The sequence below is a fragment of the Panthera uncia genome (genome assembly GCF_023721935.1).
Source record: "Panthera uncia isolate 11264 chromosome A1 unlocalized genomic scaffold, Puncia_PCG_1.0 HiC_scaffold_17, whole genome shotgun sequence".
Lineage (NCBI taxonomy): Eukaryota > Metazoa > Chordata > Mammalia > Carnivora > Felidae > Panthera > Panthera uncia.
The window spans coordinates 22,951,088-22,972,624 of record NW_026057577.1 but is presented as its reverse complement, the minus strand read 5'-3'; the positions used below and the strand labels follow the sequence as shown (position 1 = coordinate 22,972,624).

The 21,537-nt window shown below is 41.8% G+C and overlaps 1 protein-coding gene across 2 annotated transcripts in view; it reads right to left on the bottom strand.

The window, feature by feature from the left end:
- The window catches only part of ISOC1 (isochorismatase domain containing 1), a 135,755-nt gene extending 120,490 nt beyond the window's left edge, over positions 1-15,265 (bottom strand). The window contains exons 1-4 of one of the 2 annotated variants that reach the window (XM_049649121.1): positions 14,893-15,265; positions 5,434-5,553; positions 5,117-5,320; positions 3,372-3,488 (exon numbers count right to left, since the gene is read on the bottom strand). In XM_049649121.1, coding sequence (XP_049505078.1) covers positions 3,372-3,488; positions 5,117-5,320; positions 5,434-5,553; positions 14,893-15,195 — 744 coding nt within the window. In that variant the 5' untranslated portion in view covers positions 15,196-15,265. The remainder of the gene's footprint in view (positions 1-3,371; positions 3,489-5,116; positions 5,321-5,433; positions 5,554-14,892) is intronic. The other variant, XM_049649120.1, reaches the window with a different exon arrangement.
- Between the last annotated feature and the right edge of the window lie 6,272 nt (positions 15,266-21,537).

The following is a 21,537-nucleotide window of genomic DNA, read 5'->3' as shown; positions in this document are numbered from 1 at the left end:
TGTGGAAGGGCACGCAGAGCAGCTGACAAGAACTCTAAAGAAATGAACAAACAGCAGAGTTACGTAGGGAAGAGGGAGGAAAGACAGCAAGCGTGCTACGCTAGTACTCTTTATGTTGAGACAAATAACCCAGGTAAGTTATCTCTGAGTTTCTTAAAGACTTCTGGAAGCTAATTTCCTCCTCCTTGCCTTTTAGTCAACTTCTGCCTACCATACCAAAACCCTAAGAAATCTCCAGGGCTGTGTGCTAGCTTCGGAGACAAGGGCAGGGGACAAATATGAGACTGGATGCAGCGCAGCTGTGTGAATGTCTTCAGACGCAGCTCCCTCCCTCACTAGCTGGCGGCCCTGCCCAGCCTTCCTCACTGACCAAGGTTCAACCAGCAGACTTTCAAGGATTTGCTCTGAATCCCAATCACATACTTTCAGTGTCCGCAAAACTGCTTTACACTCAAGAGTGCCAACAGAGGTCAGTCCTTGCTTATCTCTCTAGTTCCTTAGTGAGGCAAGAAGGACAGAGAACTGTTTGTTCCCAGATGGAAGGAAGAAATCAGATGACTCCTGAAGAAACCAGCTTTCCCTAGTGCTCTGCTGACCACAATCTGCTTGACCGCAGGCCAACAATCCTCAGTGACGCTGAGGCGGGTCACCGTGGCGGGAATAGGCTGGAATGCTCGAGGCACAGAAACACATATTAGTCAACTGAAACCTACACAGTGTTACTTAGCTCCAAGATGGAGATATGGCCAGTAGTGACTCGACTCAAGACTAATCAAGCCAAGAACCTGTATGAGGGAGGCATGGCTCAGCAATGTGCAAAGCTTTTAGAACAGACTCCCAGACCTTCCCATGGTGCCTGCCAGCCCCAACTGAAAGGTACCTGAGCAGAGAGAGAAAAGCACCAACTTGTCCAGACATAGGCAGGTTCGTGTACAACAACATGAGGTGTGAGAACACCTACAGTACCGGTCCCAAACTCTCTTTCTTTCCTGGATTCAAAAGGGGCAGTTAAAACTGCACATCTTTAATGCACACAGATATATAACTTATTAGGCCTCTGAAATTCATCCCCTACACTTTGCAAAAACAGTCCAAAGAGGCCTCCGAAAAAGAAGTTACTCTGATCCACACATCTCCAAATGCAAGGGCACAAAGCCATGACAGCTTCAGAGAGGGCAAAGCGCAAAACAAAGACAAAACCCAGTACATTTCCAACCAACATCAACAAACCTCCACAAGTACAAGGGTATCAAGTTCCAGAGAGGGTTTTCTTCTCTTTTATTTTGATTTACCCTACCAATTATTAGTTGAAAGAAACAATGCCTGACAGATGGCCGGTGCTCAAAATATTTTGTCGAATAACCCACATACCACAAACTCTGGCACAGAAGTTTCAGTAATAGTAATTATAAATCATCTTAGCATAATAATCTCAACAGGGAATATGGGGAGTTTCAGGAATTCCTTAGGTAGTTGTGTTCTAAAGGAACAGAGAAGGAAACTGGCCCGACTGCTATTTAGCTTTCAAAGTCACACATTAAAAGAAAGATACTTAACATTTCTCCCAATAAATGAGGTATAAACTACAACACCTCGAATATAAAATTAAGAAAGACTAAGAGAAAATTGTGCAATGTGGCATGCCTCCTCCATCAACACCTGACCTCATTCTTTTTTTTCAACCTCCACGCTGCACCCCAAGGCAGTGCTAGGGGCTCTGTCTCTGCCAAAGCCACCCACACCAGATTCTTTCCTTCCCTCCTGAGAACTTCTCACGACTGGTCCCTTCTGGGTATTACAAGCTGATGTAATACTTCTACGTTTCAGAGAAGACTAACCTCATAGAGACGATTATAAATAATAACAATAAAAGTAAATGCAGCAGCTAACCTGTGTTTACTGTTATCAGGCACTACACTAAATGCCATCAACACATTATCTCATTTAACCCGCACCAAATCCTGCCATGTAGTGGCTATGATTATTTCCATTCACCAGTAAGAAATCTGAGGCATATGTACTAGCTAAACTGTCCTTGGACACAGATTTACTAAATGTCACAACCTGCATTCAAACCAGTATTATCATCCCTCCAGTGTTTTGACTCCTCATCACTGAGATGAGACTACTTCTGAAAGAATGAGTAAATATCCTGACTATGTTTTTAGTCTGGTGAGAAAACAGAACTGCCAACAAACTTGATAAATGCCATAATATAAAGACATGTCTCAAAAACTTACTTGAATGTATGACAAAAGTCCTTGCAACTTATTATAAGGAAGTAAGATTTTTTTTTTTTTGGATGTTTGTAGTATTCCAAGTTCTGGACCTCGGCCCTCCTAGAGAAGGGATGGCCAACCAGGGCCTTAGAACAACTGCTGTTGCCAATTCCCCAGATGCCTCTGCATCAACCCTCTGCACTGACTTTTCTCCTCTCTTCCCTCTGACTCTTTTTCATTTGCCCTACCTCACCACCCTTGGGCACACTGTGAGCTAATGAAATGATTTAGCAATCCAACAGAGAAAGTGGTTCACAGGCCAGCTTGTGCCCCAACACTGGAGGATCTCAAAAAAAAAAAAACAAAAACAAAAAACAACAATTTCTATTTCCCGTTCTCAACAGAAATAATCAGTTAAAAAACTTGCCAACTCAATCCACATGGACATTACTCTAAAATTATTACAGAATTAGAATTAAACAAGAGAGAGAAAGAGAACAATCCACAATGTGGAGTGAATGTTTCAAACAATTATGTGGTAGTTTGCTTCTCAACAGGAAGAGAAAATGCTTACAGAAGACGACTGTTAAGCAACCTTGACAAAACATCACTGATTCCCTGACTATGATCCAACCTGACACGCTGGTGCAGACAGCCAAGAAACAATGTGTCTGAGTGGTGTCCACAGGCAGTGACATACCTCCTAGTCCCAGAGATTCACATGTGAGGAAGCTTAATATAAGCAGAGTCAGTCTTAGGCCCACCACACCCTAGTTTGGGGCTACATCTTGACTGAGTTAAACCAAGGTGGGCTATTTTTGATTTGCAAATCTCTAAATGGTTCAGACTAAGCTTTCTGGAATACCTCTTAGAAGTTCAAACATCAAACCAAAACAAAGTCCAATGAAAGATGTGCAAGAGCTTTTGGTATCACTAGAACTCCAGACCTCAGGAGACAGAAGATCTAAAACAATATGGTGGCAAGACCTCAAAAGTTGGTCAGCACACGACTCTGGAAGTCAGTGAGTCCGCTATGGTCAGAGTACAACTCAAACTGAAGAGGTAAATGCTTCATTGCTGTCAAGTACTCATTATTCTTCAAATTAATTTGGAAAATTTGACCAATCATTTGTTTGAAACCAGGACAAGTACCTCAAGAGCAAACATCCGGTCCATCATGCTTCTCGATGAGGTGGCATCAGCAACGATATGAACCTCAATACCTCGGCCAACTAGTTCCAGAGCTGTTTGCTGGATGCACACATGAGTCTAGTAGGAAAGTAAAAAATCATACGTAAAAACGCAGTAAAGCATTGTACAAATGCGTGACACCATGATAAAGCAGAAACAATACTACAGCTCTCACAACCTTGTCCTACACCTAGATTTGCCTCTAACTTGCTAGGTGCTCTTGAAAATAAACAGCATCTCAGGCTTTAGTTTCTTCATTGTAAAGTCAGGAATTGGATTACATCAGGTTTTTTTCACACTAGGAACTTGAACATATTCTTAGAGGTCTGTGAGAATTTTTTTTTTTTTTTGAAGATTTTCATCTGTCATCTGAATGACCTTCATACGACTGACTACTACCACTCGGTTTTGATGCCACTTAAAGTCGGGTTTATTTCTGAACTCACACTGAGTGCCTAACACAAAGAATGAGTCAGCAGTCCTGCATATTGAGAAACAAGTAGAAAAACTAAGTTGTTACTGGGTACCCAGTAGTAAAGGTAGGCCAAGTTAAAAATAACAAGTGACAAAGGCAAAAAATATCCAGTATACAGCACAAGCAGATGTACTCTATAGATTCCATTTTTGTAAGTACTAACTTGTAACAATTCATTAGCAGAGAATACAGAGTAAAAACATGTCCCAACAATAACTGGGTTATATAAGCAATGAAAGCACATTTCAGTAATACCAGGATGCCAACCTTATGTGCACATGACAAGTGAGCTTTGGAGAATTATCAACTGACATTTCATTAAAATTAGCACTGGAGGACTGTTCAAAGATGATTTTGATTAGGCATGAGGTAGAACAATGATGAATGAGCAAAAAAAGTGCAGAAGTCAGCAACAGTATTTGGCATGACATTAATACAAACAAGCTTACCCTATATTGTCATTATCGAAGTCAAAATACAGAAATATGTAACGTATATCTAAACCCTAGGCTACATCTTAAAGCCTACTGTATAAATCCTACCATCAATACATCATAGGTGTATTAAAGTAACACTATTTGGGCTGCATTGTTTTTACAGTTTTCATAACTTTTAAATTTAATTCAATAGTTGTTTAAATGCTATGAATAAATACATGTATTCCATTCATAGATATCCAAAAAAAGATCAAAAAATCATTTTAATCAGCATTAAGAATCTATGGGTTTTCTGTTCCTTTAAAAAGGTATATAAGCGATCAAGCGTGAAGGACAATGAAATACATGATTTCTATGGTTTTTCTACAGCAAAAACATGACCAACATGAAATCCTACAACACATAAATAAAAATAACGCCTTTAATAAAAACATGCTCCAAAAGTAGTTAAAAGGAAAGGCGCAACAATCAATCAACCCACATTCAAATTCAATTCCATCCCATAACCAGCAGTATGACCCTAGGCAAGTGGTACAACATCTGTATTTTCGTTTCCTCATCTACATAACAGGGGGAGATGAAAAGCACTTAATTGGCTCAGAAACTCACTGGGGAGTGTTTAATGAATCAACAGATGCAGATCACTGCCTTGCACACAGTCAACACTTAATAAAGGGTGGCTATTTTTCATCATTACTACCGCCTACCACCTAGTCTATCTACAAAACGGCACTGTGGACATATCAAGATTTAACAAATGACATTGTACCCAAAACATAACAACAGGTACTTACTTCTACTCCAAATAACACAACACTCCTGACTCCAGGAATCTCTGCTAATGCTGCTTCTACTTCTGGCAATACCATTGAAAACTTGGTCTTTGGAAGTACCAATTTTACACCTGTTAAATCAATTTCTTGAACAGTGCTTCCAAGACCTTTAGGATACTGTTCTGTTACAATAACTGGAATTCCTAACATCCGGGCCCCTTGTAACTGGAAAAAACAAACAAACAAACAAACAAACAAAGACAATTAGTAATATACAATCTGCATATATATAAATGTATATCATGCTTCTGCAAACTGGAAAAAATAAACAAACATACCAATCTTTGTCCCACACTAATTATATCCCCAAAATATTTGATGGCTGGTCTGAATCGTTCCTGCATATCACAGCAGAAAAACACAGTGCTTGAAGGTGTAAGATTTCCCAGGGTGGTGAGCTGAGAAAAAAAGAAAAAAGAATGATTTAGCACTCGTTATACAACGACATTTATTTTCAGTGGAGGTCAATGAAGGAGAAAAGTGTTCCTACTGTTTGACCCAGTAAGTCAATTTCTACCACTATTATCTAAAAGAAATGATTCGAATTACAAAAAAAACAAACAAAAAAAAATTATCCAAAGATGTTCCCTGAATTGCTTTCAATAGTGAAAATTAGAAATAAACCAAGGACCAACAATACAGAAATGACTACACAAATTTTAACACATTCACATGATAAAACATTTTTTAGAGAACCAAAATAACATATGCAAATAAGTTTTCAAAAAATTTGAGCCATCTACAAAGAAATGCTCATAATCTAATGTTAATTTTAAAAAGAGAGCACAGTTCAATAGTATTTCAATAATGTAAAAATACAAATAGAAGATAGAAGCAAATACAGGAGACTCTTATCAAGAAGAAGAAGCAAATATATGAGTATTAACAAGTAGATACCACTTTTATCTTTAGTGGTATGACTGTTCGAGTGACTTTGTACTTCATTATCTATGTGCTGGTCTGAGGCACTCTGGCATCAACCTTCCTTTGGTGTGAACTCTACAGACATGCAACACCAAGGTCATGGCAGAATGGGTATGCCATCTGTAATTCGAACATTAGGTACAGGGTTTTCCTACTTTGCCAATAGAGTCTGATTAAAATAAATATTCAGTCATCTTAAATTATACATTCTACCATTAACTGTTTTAACGGGAGTTAGCAATGTTTTTTTCTTTATGGTTTTCTTATATTCTCCAAATGCTATTTAAAAACCCTTCCCGATAATATTTAAAAATACACACTGGGGTGCCTGAGTGGCTCAAGCATCTGACTCTTGAGTTGAGCTCAGGTCATGATCTCACAGTGGCGAGATCGTGCCCCACATTGGGCTCAGCACTGGGGCATGGAGCCCACTTAAGATTCTCTCTTTCACCCTCTCCCTCTGCCCCTCCTCCACTCTCTCTCACACGCACTAAATAAGTAAAATAAAAAAATAAAAATGCGCACTGCTTTTGTAATTGGAAAAAAACGTTATGATAGTAAACAACTTAAATTTGATGCTGGCAATGCTTACAAGTATGAAAAGTAACAATGAAAATAATCTGTAGCAGAGACTAGGAAACATATATCTAAAAAAACAGAAATCCACTGGGCAATCCACTGGGTGGCTCAGTCAGTTAAGTGTTTGACTCACGATCTCTTCTTTTCAGCTCACGTCATGATCTCACTGTTCATGAGCTCGAGTCCCACGATGGGCTCAGCGCTGACAGTGAGGAGCCTGGTTGGGATTCTCTGGCTCCCCTCTCTCTCTGCCCCAAAAATATATTAAAAAACTTAAAAAAAAAAAAAAAAAAAGAACTCCAGGCTTGCTGCTGTCATCAACACACGAAATAACAAGATGCTGTTCTCAGGAATAATTTCTTAGAGTTCAAAAAAGAAATGCAATAAAATGATGCCAAACACATCACCACCGTTAAACAGACAGACATAAGGGTGACACTTGCTTTCTTAAAAAGATTCATCACCATCAGGAAATTAATGAATTAAGGTTAAAAGCAGGCATTAGATCACCAAGCTTTACGTTAATTACTATAGTTGGGCTACAACTTGGGCCCAAGATGGATTTACCAAAAAGTAAAAACCACTGTTGAATATAAGAATTTAATGTCACTCAGATTCTTCAAGGCCCATGCTTCTTTCCTTCCTACCTTCTCTAATTTCAGAGAGCATATATATAAAGGAAGCAGCCCGGTCCTGAATGAACCCATACTCTTCCTCTTACTAGCCACCTCCTAAGCCTCCCCTCTAGCTACCCTGTTTTGCCCTAAAACCACCCATAGATAATAGCTGTTAATAATTTCCTAAAGAAACCCACGTCCCAATCTCATGGTGGTGGCTTCCCCACCAGCCTGGCCCTAGACCCTGCCTTAGTGTCAGTGCCCAGGGCAACTTCTCAGGAAACAACTGCTTACAGGAATTAAATGAATCATTAAAAGGAATCTTTTATCATGAGTGGTATGACTGTTCTAGTAACTTTGTACTTTATTATCTATGTGCTGGTCTGAGGCACTCTGGCATCGACCTTCCTTTGGTGTGAACTCTACAGACATGCAACACCAAGGTCATGGCAGAACGGGTGTGCCATCTGTAATTCTAACATCAGGTACAGGGTTTTCCTACTTTGCCAATAGAGTCTGATTAAAATAAATATTCAGTCATCTTAAATTATACATTCTATCTTTAACTGTTTGCTTACTTCAATTTTAATGCAGGTGTCATGCCTCCATTTTGGTCCTTTTCCAAAGCAGTATGATGTATACAGAGGTACTCAGGACACAATTTTAAAAACCAATCACTATATATGAATATGTACTTTAAATTCTCAGTAAAAATTAAATTTTGGCTAAAAGGGCTCAAAATCCAAGTGGGTCCCTAGTCATCCACAATGTGTTTAGGGCACACTACAAAATGCAGCTGACCCACAATTGGTCTGCTTCAGATTACAGCAATGCTACTCAGCCATTCTCGCCACTCCACGGCTATGAGAGCAGGAAGCAGGCAAAGTAAACGGGGAAAGGCTTACGTGTGCTGGACGGACACGCACTATCATCCTTACAGCTCATACCTGCTGTATCTTCAGCTCACGGATCTCATCTCAGATAATGGACAAACGCTGTATACATTCCTAACACGGTTAGTTGTGCGGACTCTAAATTCACAAAAGGTTATAAACGGCAAACCAGAAAGGAAACTGCTGGAGACAGGCAAACTGGTATCAGCAAGAAATGATAGATGACAGAGAAAAGATTCAAAATACAATAAAAGCAGATCACAATTCAACTAGTTCCACACTCTAGCCTTCTAGTGGAGGAGTAACAGTATGTACATAACGTATAAACTGGGACAAGATCATTTTAGAGCACACTCAACTCAGAGAATGTTAAATTATGTAATACCCCAGGACCACAATACTAAAATGGTCAAAATACTCAATACTGGGATATTGAAAGGAATAAAACCTTCCCTACCCAGAAATCCTAAATATTGAGAGTTGTGGTCTCCTGGGGTTTCTGTTACCTGGTGCTTCCCTCTATCTCCTTTCAGACTGTGAGGTATCCTGTTCCAGGCAAGGAACCACATCAGATATATGTCATAGTCGTCAAAGACTGGGGACGTAAGAAAATGCAGCCATAAAATCCTCACCACCTTGCAAAACCCTTCTAGTATAGGAACTTACCTGCAGGCCTTCAGCAAACACAGAGAGAAACCACAGAGATAATGGCAAGGCACATTACTATGCAGCCATGATTTGATTATAACTTAGTTAATGAAAAATGCCCGGATAGCCTTCTCCAAGCAAGTCAGACTTTAACTCCTGACACCCCCTAGGACATGGTCTGCACCAAGTAACTTGCTTCCTTAAAGCAGAATATAGAGGGAGTATGGTGACTTTGTAGTGGAAAAACCTGGTAGACATTGCCTCAGCCAGGTGATCAAAACTGAGATAATCTGTGAGGTCACATTGATAGTATATAAGATAAAATGTGATGACAACAACCTTCATGATCTGGCTCTCAAAATCCCAAAACCCCATGTTTAGCATTAGAAAAACATCAGATAAACCAAAACTGAGGTACATTCTACCAAAATATCTGACCAGTATGCCTCAAAATTGTCAATGACATCAAAAACAGTACAAGTCTGAAAAACTTTCATAGCCCAGGGGGACCTCGGAAGACATGACCACTAAATAATTAGAATCCAGGAATGGATCATGGAAGAGAATTTGCAGGCTAGCAAATTAAAAGTGGTCTTGACCAAATGCCATCCCAAGCAAAATACAACTACAGATCGATGCATACTCAGGAATCATGAAAAATTCACATATAAAAATATATGGATGTATACATACACACCTTCATATATCTATATATCTACAAACAACCCTGTATATACACATACAGGTAATACATATTCCAATAAATATTTAAATACAAAAAAATTGATTGGAGCCAGTAGCTTCCCCAACAAAAAAGTGTTCCAATATAAACTGGTGACCACTTTCTTAAGAACCGTCATAGCTGTTATTTGACCTTAGATTTCAAAGACAAAAAACTTTTCATCCGCAAGTACATTATAACCATTAACATGACACTATTTTCCCCTCTTCTAGTGAAAATGTGTTCTGACATTTTCTCACAATGGCTGTACATCTGCAAGGAACCTGTACCTCCCATGCCGAGTGCCTCAGGTTACTCAGGGCAGACACATACGGGGAGGCTGGCCTTGCTCAGGGATGCTCTGTGTACCAGTTCTGTTCTTCCGTAAAAGTAATACATGGTGTTATATGTTAAATTGTGTCCCTCAAAATGCATATGGTGAATTCGTAACCCCCAGTACCTCAAAGAGTGACTTTATTTGGAAAGAGAATCACTGAAAATCTAGTCAAGATGAGGTCATAATGGAGAAGGGTGAGTGCCTAATCCAACACGACCAGTCTCCTTATAAAAAGGGGAAATTTGGATGGAGAAGGCCTTGTGAAATTGAAGGCAGAGATTAAGGTAATGGGTCTATAAGCCAAGCAATGCTAAAGACTGCCAGCAAACCACCAAGAGCCAGGAAAGAAACATGGAACAGATTCTCCCTCACAGCCCTCAAAAGGAGTCAGCCCTGATCACTAGCCTCCAGGACTGTGCAGAAACAGATTTCTGTCGTATAAGCCACTCAGTTTGTGACACTTTGTTACAGCAGCCTTCCAGGGCGAACTACTACAGTGTGTAAACTGTGTACCTTTAGGAATGATTAAAGTTTGGAATTGTAGTGGCGCCTGGGTGGCTCAGTCAGTTGAGCATCTGACTCTTGATTTCGCCTCAGGTCATGATCCCACGGTCGGATTGAGCTCCACCTCAGGCTCTTTGCTGAGCAAGGAGCCTGCTTGAGATTCTATTCTCTCTCTCTGCCTCTCTCACCTGTTCTCTCAAAAAAAAAAAAAAAAAAAAAGTTTGGAATTGTAAATATGATGTGTTCAAAATTGTAGGAGTCTATTACAGTCACAAGATAGGCATGAATGATGTGCTTGGGAGAGAGTCCAAAGGGGTACAGGGTATCATTATTTCACTGAGAAGTGTTTCCAAGCAAATGTGATTACCACAGTAACAGTAAGGCCTTGCTCGAGGACTGACTCCCTGAAAACAGATTTCAGCGATGTGATCCCCCTGGGGTTACAAGGCTCCCTACACCACAGAGCTGTGGGCATTGGAATCTGAGACCAAATCTCAATTTCACTGAACTCAATTACGTGAAATGGGACAAATCATTAACATTTTCAAACAGCAGTTTCTTAATAAAGCAACCAAACAGCATTTCCCTCAGAGGGCTACGTCAAGGATCCAATGAGCTGCATGTAATCAATCAAAAAATGCATAGTTTCCACTCTGAAACACAGAGTGTCATGAACACACATATTTACAGGTAGCCTCCGGGGCGGGGGGTGGGGGGGGTGGGGGTTGGATATACAATGCTTTGGGCAGTAATCCAAAGCATTAAATGTTAACTTTTTTGAACATGACACACACAACCCCACTGAACCAATGGAGTAGAGGCAAACCACACCCTCAAGATCCAGCTGTTTCCCCTCAGCGCCCTGACACTGGTCACCTCCCAGAGATCTGTCAGGCCTGCTTCTCCACTGTTTCTCATCATTATCATTTTCCTGCTCCTCCTACATGCTCCCACGGTCAAGGTTTCGTTATCAAACATTGCCACCTTCAAACCAGCAAGCCCAAAGGGGTACAGCTTCTTTTCCCTCTTCTTTCCAAACCCTGCCTTCTCTCCCTTCCCACCACAAACCCTGGGGTCTCTTCTAGCTAAAAATGTCCATGCCCCCTGTTAAAAACAGTAACAGTAGCAACAAACCTCCAAGAAAGCGAAAGCTGGAGTCAAATCCCCTCCCAATTAACCATCTCAGGAAAGGTCAAAATAACCTTCCCAGGGAAGCCCTTATCTTCTGCCCACACAAAGCTGCCAGAGCCTTCCCTCATATGTACGGAGGCAAAATGGCGTCACTGGCATCCTCCCTAAAATGTCCATTTCTTCCTCCCTTCTGTTTGGGCTCTGCTTTCCCTGGTGACAAGCTGGAAAATAAAGTGGTGGTTATATGGTATCAAATTTACAGGTATTTCCAGGGTTGAATGTTTCAATTAGTTAAAAATTGGGAAACACCTTTCAAAAAATTAAAAACTGGAAGTTATAAAAATGACCTAAATTCCCACCGTATAATCCTTTCATTTACATTTCTTCTTCTGTGTCTCAAAACTCCTCAGACTTCAAGCATTCTGACAAAGCAGAAGACACATAAACCATGCTTGAAACATGAGCAGTCTGCAGCTACCTGAGCTGTCAACGGACACTCGGTCATTTTGACAGAGTGTTTCAGAGAAGACACGCAAAGGTCCAACACTGGCAACAGCAGTCTCAAAGATCAGTCCCCACAGAATTGCTTAACCAACCAGGGTGCAGACAGTATGGCACAAGCGACCACTGTGTTTTACAAGGTCAGTAGCAGTAGCAGTCAGAACAAGCATGAAAGCAAAGTCACAACCCTATGTAAATTGAGAATAAATTCTAGAATATACAGTATGTGAGCCAGGGCCCTCGAGGCTCTAAGGTCTATGTTCAGGAAGAAAAAATAACAAGTTACATTATTTAAGCAGTACATTTGGCCAAATTTATGCTCTCTATCCCTGCTTCTGGGAGAAGGGGCCTGCCATGCCCAGTAGCAGCACCTCAGTGATGGGCCATCTTGAGCCTTCCTAAGCGACAGGCATCGATAACAAAGAGCAATGAACACCAGCAAAACAAATGATATTACAAGCTCAAGTTTGTGGCCGGTTTCTATTCAGCGTGATGCTTTCATTAAGCACAAAAAGAAAAGATGAATGCTATAGGCAGCTAAAAGGAAGGCCCTTCCCAGCTCTGCCAGCTCCACCATCACCTTGGAGTCTTGGGCAATTTCCCATCTGTTCTGCTCTTTTGCAAAGTGAGAGTTACGGTATCAGGTAAGGAACAAGAACTGGGTCTTATCCATGTTTGCTTTCATTGTGCCAGGCACTTAACGCTGCCACTCAAATGTTGGTGTCATGAACTCTATGGTCTCATTTAGCTACAAAATGTCCGTGTCTTTAGATTCCTAAAACCTAAAGGTTCCTAAAACCAGCTAGGTTCCAAAACCATGTAATAAAGCGTTCATGAAAAGAAATAGCTTCCCCTTCACTTCTCTAAGTATACTCAGACATAAATACACAAAAACAGGCTTCAGAATAGGTTTATGGATATATATGAGGTGTGTGTCCTTCCACATTATTTTTAGGCTAAGGGAGGCACCCAGCGGAACAAGTCAAAGTATGATGAGTACTAAAATGAGATAATATAAAAGAAAAATATTTTTTACAACTTTGAAATATATGAAGTATTATATAACAGAGGCTTAGGAATTCTTGGACTATTTAGTGAAGTATAAATAACATTTTTAACAAGATGGAACAGAATACTGCTATTATTATAATTTTTATTTTAAACATCATCACCAAAAAAATTGTTATCTTCTGTACCAAGCAAAATACTTCAAAAGCCACAAGTGACCTAAATTATATAATGCCTTTTGAGAATGTATAGGATGTTTCTGGTATACACATGTTTAATTAAAAAGAGTTGGCATACCTGGGCATTGAATTTTTCAAAATAAAAAATCTTATCTTGGGCAGGCGGGTGGGGGGGAAGACTTACAGATGTGGGGTGGGCAGTCCCTGATTCAGCATAACATCTTATCAGGGAAATGCCCACCCTCCCTCCCAACCACTACAGGAAATGCATCACAAAGAAGTCTGCATCCTCAGGATAGCTCCATATCTCCTCAGTTAGCATTTGGATTCTGGCCTTTATTAATGGATTTGTCAAAGGGGCATCCAACTTCTTGGGTATTTTGGTAGCAATTATCTAAATACACTGACAAAGAAGGTTGCAAAGAGGTGTCAGCCACGAAAACTCTTGAAGACATAAAAATGGGGGTGTAGTAAACACCTACAAACCACAATTCCCAGCATGGACACCAGGGCAAATTCTGGGGGATCAGAGATATCCCTTTAGGATCTCCAGGAATAGACAATGGAATCTCACTGCCTTTGTCCTGTGAACCTAAGAAATTTATCCAAGTAAAAAGTACCTGCTTTGGAAGCTTCTGGCATGGGTGCTGGTGTGACGGGAAACAAGACCAATTCTGCAGCCGAATACAGCTGGAAAAAACGAATCTAGAGAATAATCTTAAGAATATGACATTTGAATATTAAAATGCCTTCTAAGCCTGAATCCCACATTTCAGTTTGGTCTTCGGAAGAAATAGCTTATCAGTTTCTCAACTAAAGAAAAAAAAATGTGGACAGTGTAGTATTTAAAATATACCTTACGTTCTTTCTTTTCAACAATATAAATCCTCCAGTTAATCTTCTGAGAGTAAAAAGGACAGGAGACAAACCCGCACAGTATTACGGCACAGCTTCAAAAAAAAAAAATTTAAAGCTATAAAATAATCCTCAGGTGCATCAACTTTCTCAAGCCAGAAAATCGTGGTCTAGGAAAAGTTGGGTAATTAACAAGGTATTACAGTCCTAGAGTCAAATGACTTTTTCAACGTAGGCGACGCATATATAATCAACAGATTCAATAGCCGGATACCAGGAAAAGGCTACGCAAAGGGTTATTTCACTTAAGGTTAGGGGAAGCTTAAGCTCAAGAAACTGAAAGCTGGGGAGAGGGGGGGAAAGGTCTAACTCCTGAAGTTTGTGTTTCCGCAAGTGGTAAACACAACTCCGGGTAACCCTAAGGCCAATACTCCGCATCAACTCTTTACCCCATTCGGCATGAGCCCAAAATAAAATCACAGCTAGTACCGCACAGCCCTTAGGTTACGCAGGCGGCTGGACGTGCTCCAGGCACACAAAGCTGATGCGGGAGATCGAGGACCACACACGTGGGGGCGTTCGCTCGCGCCGCGACCCGCTGGGAGGCCCCCGCCCCCGCCTCGGGGGCGGACAGCTGCTGACCGTCACCTTCCTACTGGCCCATTCTCTGGGCCGTCCCCGAGGACTGCGATCGCCCCACCGCCCTTCCAAGCCGGCGAGGCGCGCAGGGCCCGGCGCCAGGGCGGCGCGGGGCACCTGAGGAGCGCGGCGGGGGCGGAGACAGAGACGCACGGGGACCGGGAGCAGCGGCTGGGCGCGGGGCCCTCCGGCGGGACCCACCTGGATCTGCAGCGGCACGAGGCGCACCTTGCAGCGCTCGCTCACCGTGAAGCCCTTGGGCAGGTCCACGTACTGGCCCCACTCTTCCGCGAAGAGCTGCACTACGAATTTGCGGTGCATGTCGATCTGGTCGCCGTACAGGCTGAGGAACTTCTGGATGAGCAGCTCGTAGCCCGCGCCGTGCGGCACGGACGAGGGCCGCGCGAAGACCGAGAAGCAGAAGAGCACGGGGACCGTGCCCGACGGCGCCCCCGCGCCGCCGCTGTTGGGGAGCGCCGGGACAGCCAGCTCTGCCGCCGCCATGTTCCCCCGAGCGTCTGCCAGCTCCGAGGCCAGCGAGGCGCAGACAGGGCCGGCCGCCGGGGCCCCGCCTCCCCGCGCCGCCCGCTTGCTCTGGAAGGCGAAGGGGCGGGCCCTGGCGGCCGCGACTCGCGCGCCCTCCTCCGCCCCTCAGGGGGCGGACCGCGACTGAGAGCTGGGCGGTGGGGCCTGGGTGAAGGCGCTAGCTAGCGCCTGCGCCCGCTGCCGGGACCGCCCCCTCCAACCCGGACTTGTCTGGGCTGCCCGGCTGCCCGGCTGCGGGTCTAGTGCGCGGAGGAGGTTTGTGGCCCCCCTACTGCCCTCGCGCCCCGCCCACCTTCCAATGAGCGCAGTTCGCGCGGAGTTTACGTGGGACCCAGGGCTGCCCGGCTGAATCTGCTGGGACGCGTTACCTGTTGGCCTTGTGCAGAGGGTTGCAGTCATTCCTCCTCGAGGCTGGCAGCAGTAATCGCAAAACCTGTAGGTCTGGCTGATAGCCTAAGAAGAACCGCAGGACTGTAATGTTTCCAGAGGGCCACCCGAGGCTCAGAATTTCATATTTTTTCAGTCTCATGGAATACAGTATCTCTAGCAATGAATCTGAGATCTTGGCTTCCCTTTATCTCACCTCAATTTCAGGAAGAACTTGGATTGGGGATGGCACTTGGATGGGAGTAAAAATCGAGACATTATATTCAGACTGAGGGTTTGTTTTTCAGTAAAGTGGATCACCTGCAAATAAAATAATCCTCTGCCTTATGAACACTGTCAAGCACTGTATACAATGAACCGGAATTAGAGAAGCATATACTATGAACTAAGTTTCCTTAACACCAGGTCCTGGGAAAATAGGATCAAGAGTCTAAACATTTTTTAGATAGTAGGGGTTTCCTCTTCTTAGAAGGTAATAACTTTTTTTTAAATTTTTTAATGTTTATTTTTGAGAGAGAGCACACATGCAGCAGGGGAGGGACAGAGAGAGAGAGGGAGACACAGAAACTGAAGCAGGCTTCAGCTCTGAGCTGTCAGCACAGCACAGAGCCCCACAATGGGATCAAACTCACAAACCATGAGATCATGACCTGAGTGGAAGTTGGGTGCTTAACTGACCGAGCCACCCAGGTGCCCCTGAAGGTAGTAACTTTTAAGTCAGGGTTTCTCAACTGGAACTGTTGATATTTGGAAGGCATACTACTTTTTCATGGGGGAGAGTTGGTGGGAAGGGGGGCTGTGGGGAAGCAGTACCTCCTGTATTTGTAGGATGTTTAGCAGCATCCCTGGCCTCTCCTGAGTAGATGCCGGTACTCCTGGCTCCTTCCGGGTATTCATAATCAAAAGTGTTTCTAGATATTGCCAAATATCCCCCAGGGGGCAGATTTGCTCCCGATTGAGAACTACTGCTTTCAAATAATGCTAAGACCATCATTTGGCCTTTATTGCTTACTTATGCCAAAACCACTAAAAATAATGTGTTTTCTGGTTTCTCTTCAAACTTTGGGAGATTCCATTAAAAACTCTTATTATCTGAACCTGTCAAACCCAAAATAATGTTTTGGCAGCTATTACTCCACTGAAAGGTCTTCCATATGCAGATGTGAAAATCTATGCTAATAAGAGTGACAGTTGCAAAGCTCCACTGATGCCCTAGGAAAAGATAAGGAAAAGATAATTTGCAATTAAAAGCTAAATGCGAAAGCCAGAGGCCTATTTGGTAGCATTGAAAGAGGCTCTTAATTCCTGCAGTAGGAAGGCAGGGAATGCTCAGGACCAAGAGTAGGAGTTAATATTAAACGTAACAGAGCTCTAAAGAAGGTTAAACTCTTATTAAACATTACATATTTTCTATGCCAAAGCCAGAGCCCTCGTTGGAAACTGGACCATGACACATGGGATAGGGTTGATGATGCCCAAAATCATGAGTCCTCAGATTCCTTAATGACACATTCCTCCATTTTTTTTTTTTTTTTTTTTTTTTTGAAGACAGTGCAGAGGCTTTTCCTTAACAAGATGTGAACTCCCACCAGGATTTCCCTACCATCTTTTCTCCTGGTACTTAGGCCCATAACATAGCCTTAAGTAACAGCAAAACTAGGCCACAGATATACTGGGCCTAATAAGGAAGGAAAGGGACCATATCCCAAAGCAATAAGAGAATCCAAAGGAAGAGCTGAGAGATTCTCTGTAACACTGGACTACGAGGACATGTGATCAAAGATGTAGAGCAAAAATGTTATCAGTTAAGAAACACTCTACCAGCATATAAGTTTTAACACTATGGTAAAGCTTTGGAGAGATAGACTGAACACAGTGCATATAGGGTAGCTCCTACATGAGCCATACATGTACCTTTTCAACCCAAAGCTATGTTAACTGTTTTTCCCTCTGTCATAATACAGAGACAAACTGGCAGAACATCACATTTGTCCACTATATTCTATCATCCTGTTAATTGGACAAGATGAACAAAAAGTAACTATCTGTGGAAGTCCTTGGTAAGACACAAGAACTCCAGAAGAGAGAGAAGCTCTGAGAAGTTTTAGGGGCCCACAACAAGGAGATATGGGATGGTGACATGAAAATGGTTACATGGGAAGGAGCACCAAGTGTGACAATTTTCATGTTGCATGGTAATGCTCACTCAAGAGGATCCACTATAGAAGAGACACTATACCAGCAAGTGGATAGCCAGAATACAAAAAGGACTCTTTTTTTTAATGTTTTTATTTTTGAGACAGAGACAGAGTATGAGCAGGGGAGGGACAGAGAAAGAGGGAGACACAGAATCCAAAGCAGGCTCCAGGCTCTGAGCTGTCAACACAGAGCCCAACACAGGGCTTGACCTAACAAACCCTGAGATCATGACCTGAGCTGAAGTCAGACATTTAACCTACTAACCACCCAGCAGCCCAAAAAGGACTCTTTCTAATGAGTGATGAAAAGATGACCCAGTTGGGGTGCCTGGGTGGCTCAGTTGGTTAAGCCTCAACCCTTAATTTTGTCTCAGGTCATAATCTCATGGTTTATGAGATTGAGCCACTCGTCAGGCTCTGCACTGACAGTGTGGAGTCTGCTTAGGATTTTCTCACTCCCTCTCTGCCTCTCTCTCTGTCAAAATAAATAAATAAACATTAAGAAAAAAAGACAACCCAATTAAAGTGGGAGGAAAGACTTGAACAAGCACTTGATAGAAATAGATGAACAATTGGGGTTCCTTGGGTGACTGAATCAGTTAAGCATCTGACTTTAGCTCTGGTCATGATCTCATGGTTCGTGGGTTCAAGCCCCACATTGGTCTTTGTGCTGACAGCTCAGAGCCTGGAGCCTGCTTCAAATTCTTTGTCTCCCTCTCTCTCTGTTCCTCCCTCACTCATTCTCTCTCTCTCTCTCTCTCTCTCTGTTTCTCTCTCTGTCTCAAAAATAAATAAACATTGAAAAAAAGAAAGAAATAGATGAACAAATATCCAACAAGGACATGAGAAAGTGCTTAATGTCACTAGTTGTCAGGAAAATCCAAATTTAATCAACATAAAAATAGTACCTAACATGCACTAAAATAGTTAAAATTAAAAAGACAATAAGAACAATACAGAACTAGAATTTTTATACATTGCAGTAGGTATGTAAAATGGCAAAACCCATTTTGGAAAAATTGATATTGTAGCTATTTACATAGTTAAACATACATCTATTCTTCATCCACAAAATCTCAATCCAAAGTATTTATGCAAGAGACATGAAAACCTATGTCTACAAACACTTATACACAAATATTTATGGAAGCTCCACTTATGATACCCAGAAACCAGAAATAACCCAAATTCCAGTGAGATTTGATAAACTGTTGGTGATACATTCCCACAGTAGAATACCACAAGAAATAAAAAAGAACGAATATCTGATACACAGAACAACATAAGTCAATCTGAAAAAACAACCACAAAAGCAAACACAGACTGTGTCTGAAGCCAGACACAAAAGAGTATATATTGTGTGATTCCATTCAAGTGAAGTTCCAAAAACAATAAAACTAATCTCTGGTTTTCAGAGATTAGAAATCAGAACAATGGTAGCCTATGGAGAGATTGCAAGGATTGGAAGGGGGTCACAAGATTTTCTGTGTTGGTGGAAATATTCTATATTTCGCTTGTATAATTAGGATCTGCATGCCCATTTTACCATATGTAAACTTTTACCTTATAATAATTTAAAATAAAAAGTACAACCCAATGTCTTATTTCTCTGATCCTAATTTCTGCCATTCACTCTCATTCCAGCCTCCTGACCCATTGTCATTCCACATCCTTTGTACTTGCCATTCTTTCTGCCTGAGAACTCTTCTTCTCCCAGGTAGCCACATTCTATCTGGGTTTTAAATGAATCTCTATGCGTTCCTGCTGCCTCACTGAATTTAGGTCTATGTTTAAATATGTACCTCAAATCAAGGAGGTCCGCCCTTTCTTTCTGACATAAGATAGATCACTTACTGTGATTACAGTAAATAAGTAAGTAAGCACCCATTTCCTGCTTCACTTCTCTTATTCTTAGCACTTGTCCCCAGTTGTATGTACTGTGAGAGCAGAAACTTGTTTCTATTGTTCCATGCTGTATGGCAAGCCCTAGAACACCTCCTGCCACACAGTAGGCTCTCCACAAGTATGATGAAGGGTTGTTACAATGAATGTATCTTTAAGCTCACTGTACTGAGAAATCAGAGGGATGCTCAATCAAAGATATTAGTATTTGGGTGAATGCTTTGTCTACATTGTAAATTAATCCTGGTACAGCTATTAGTAGAGGATCACTGGATTTCTTAGAAGGCTCCAAACAAGATTATCTGACCCCACTGGTATTTTCTGAAAGCCTTGTGATAAGGAAAGCAAAGAATGTCAAGTATCAGACAGCTTTTACACCCTTCTCCACGGAAGATTCTGACAATTTTCTGCAACAGAAAGGACAAGTGTCAAGATGTCATTTCATATATAGAGGCAATGTGGTACAATCAAATGACGTGAAGAGCTACCAGGTAAATTTAAAAACCAGAGGAGAAACCTTAAGATCATCCACTAGAGATATCTAGCAGAAAATTATGGCCAGGATTTATTATTTCACTGTAACATCACCAAAGATCTTAAGTTGATTGCTGGCACATCCAGCTATGACTATCTCTCATAATGTTATTCAAACTCATATTAATATAAAATTGAATTGCTTGCATTTTCCGTCTAGTCAATCAATGAATGTTATATACTTAGGATTCTGTAGTGAACAAGAAAGATAATATTCTACAGAGCTCCTTGCTGTTATGGAGCTGACAGTCTACTGGGGTAGATAGACTATAAACACATAAACAAACAAATGAATGAAATAACCCTAGTTAGCAAAAACAAAGAAACTGCATTGAATGCAATAAAACCTGGTCCTTATCCCTTATATTCCCCTAGAACTGGCCTTGTCAAAATCACCAAGATACTTTCTGTCCCTTGGCAGTGGTAGGATGCAGGGTATTTTAAATAAATAGTCTGTGATCTGCTTTTTTAGAAGACAACATTTAAGCTGTTTTCTGAGTGGTAGGAAAAAGTTTTCCAGAGGGAAGAACAAGTACAAGGGCTCTTAACGTGTGACAAGTCTGCCATGTTTGAGGAACAGTGTGGTTGGAACACAGTGAACCTTATGAGATAAGGTATGTGATGAATGGCTATAACCACATAAGGAATATGGATGTTTAAAAAAATTTTTATGTCTATTTATTTATTTTGACAGACAGCAAACACGAGCTGGGGAGGGGTAGAGAGAGAGAGGCAGAGAGAGAATCTGAAGGAGGGTCCATGCACTGTTGGCGTGGAGCCCAACATGGGGGTCGATGTCACAAATCACAAGATCATGACCTGAGCTGAAATCAAGAGTCTTTAGCTTACCTGACTGAGCCACTCAGGCACCCCAAGAATTTGGTTTCATTTGAGTAAAATGTTTTAATCAGGGAAATGACATGAAATGATTTATGATTAAAAAAAACAAACAAAACAAAACACCTCATCTTAGTAGTATGTGGGAACTTGAATGTGAGTGTCAAAAGTAGAGGCAAGGAGCCCCGCTTTGTTGGCAACTACAGTCATCCAGGCAAGAGGTGAGGGCCGATTGTTCTGGACCAGGTATTCTCAGCCAGGGGCGCTTCTTCCCTGGGGGCATATTGGGCAATGTCTGGAGACATAAACAGATAGGATGGCCAACTTTGTCAAAGACTGCTGAGACATTAAACATGCTGAGAATGAGCAGAAAAAATAAGGGGACATAAAGTCTCTTGGTGGTTTTGACAAAGGCAGTTCCAGTGGAACATAGGGGATAAGA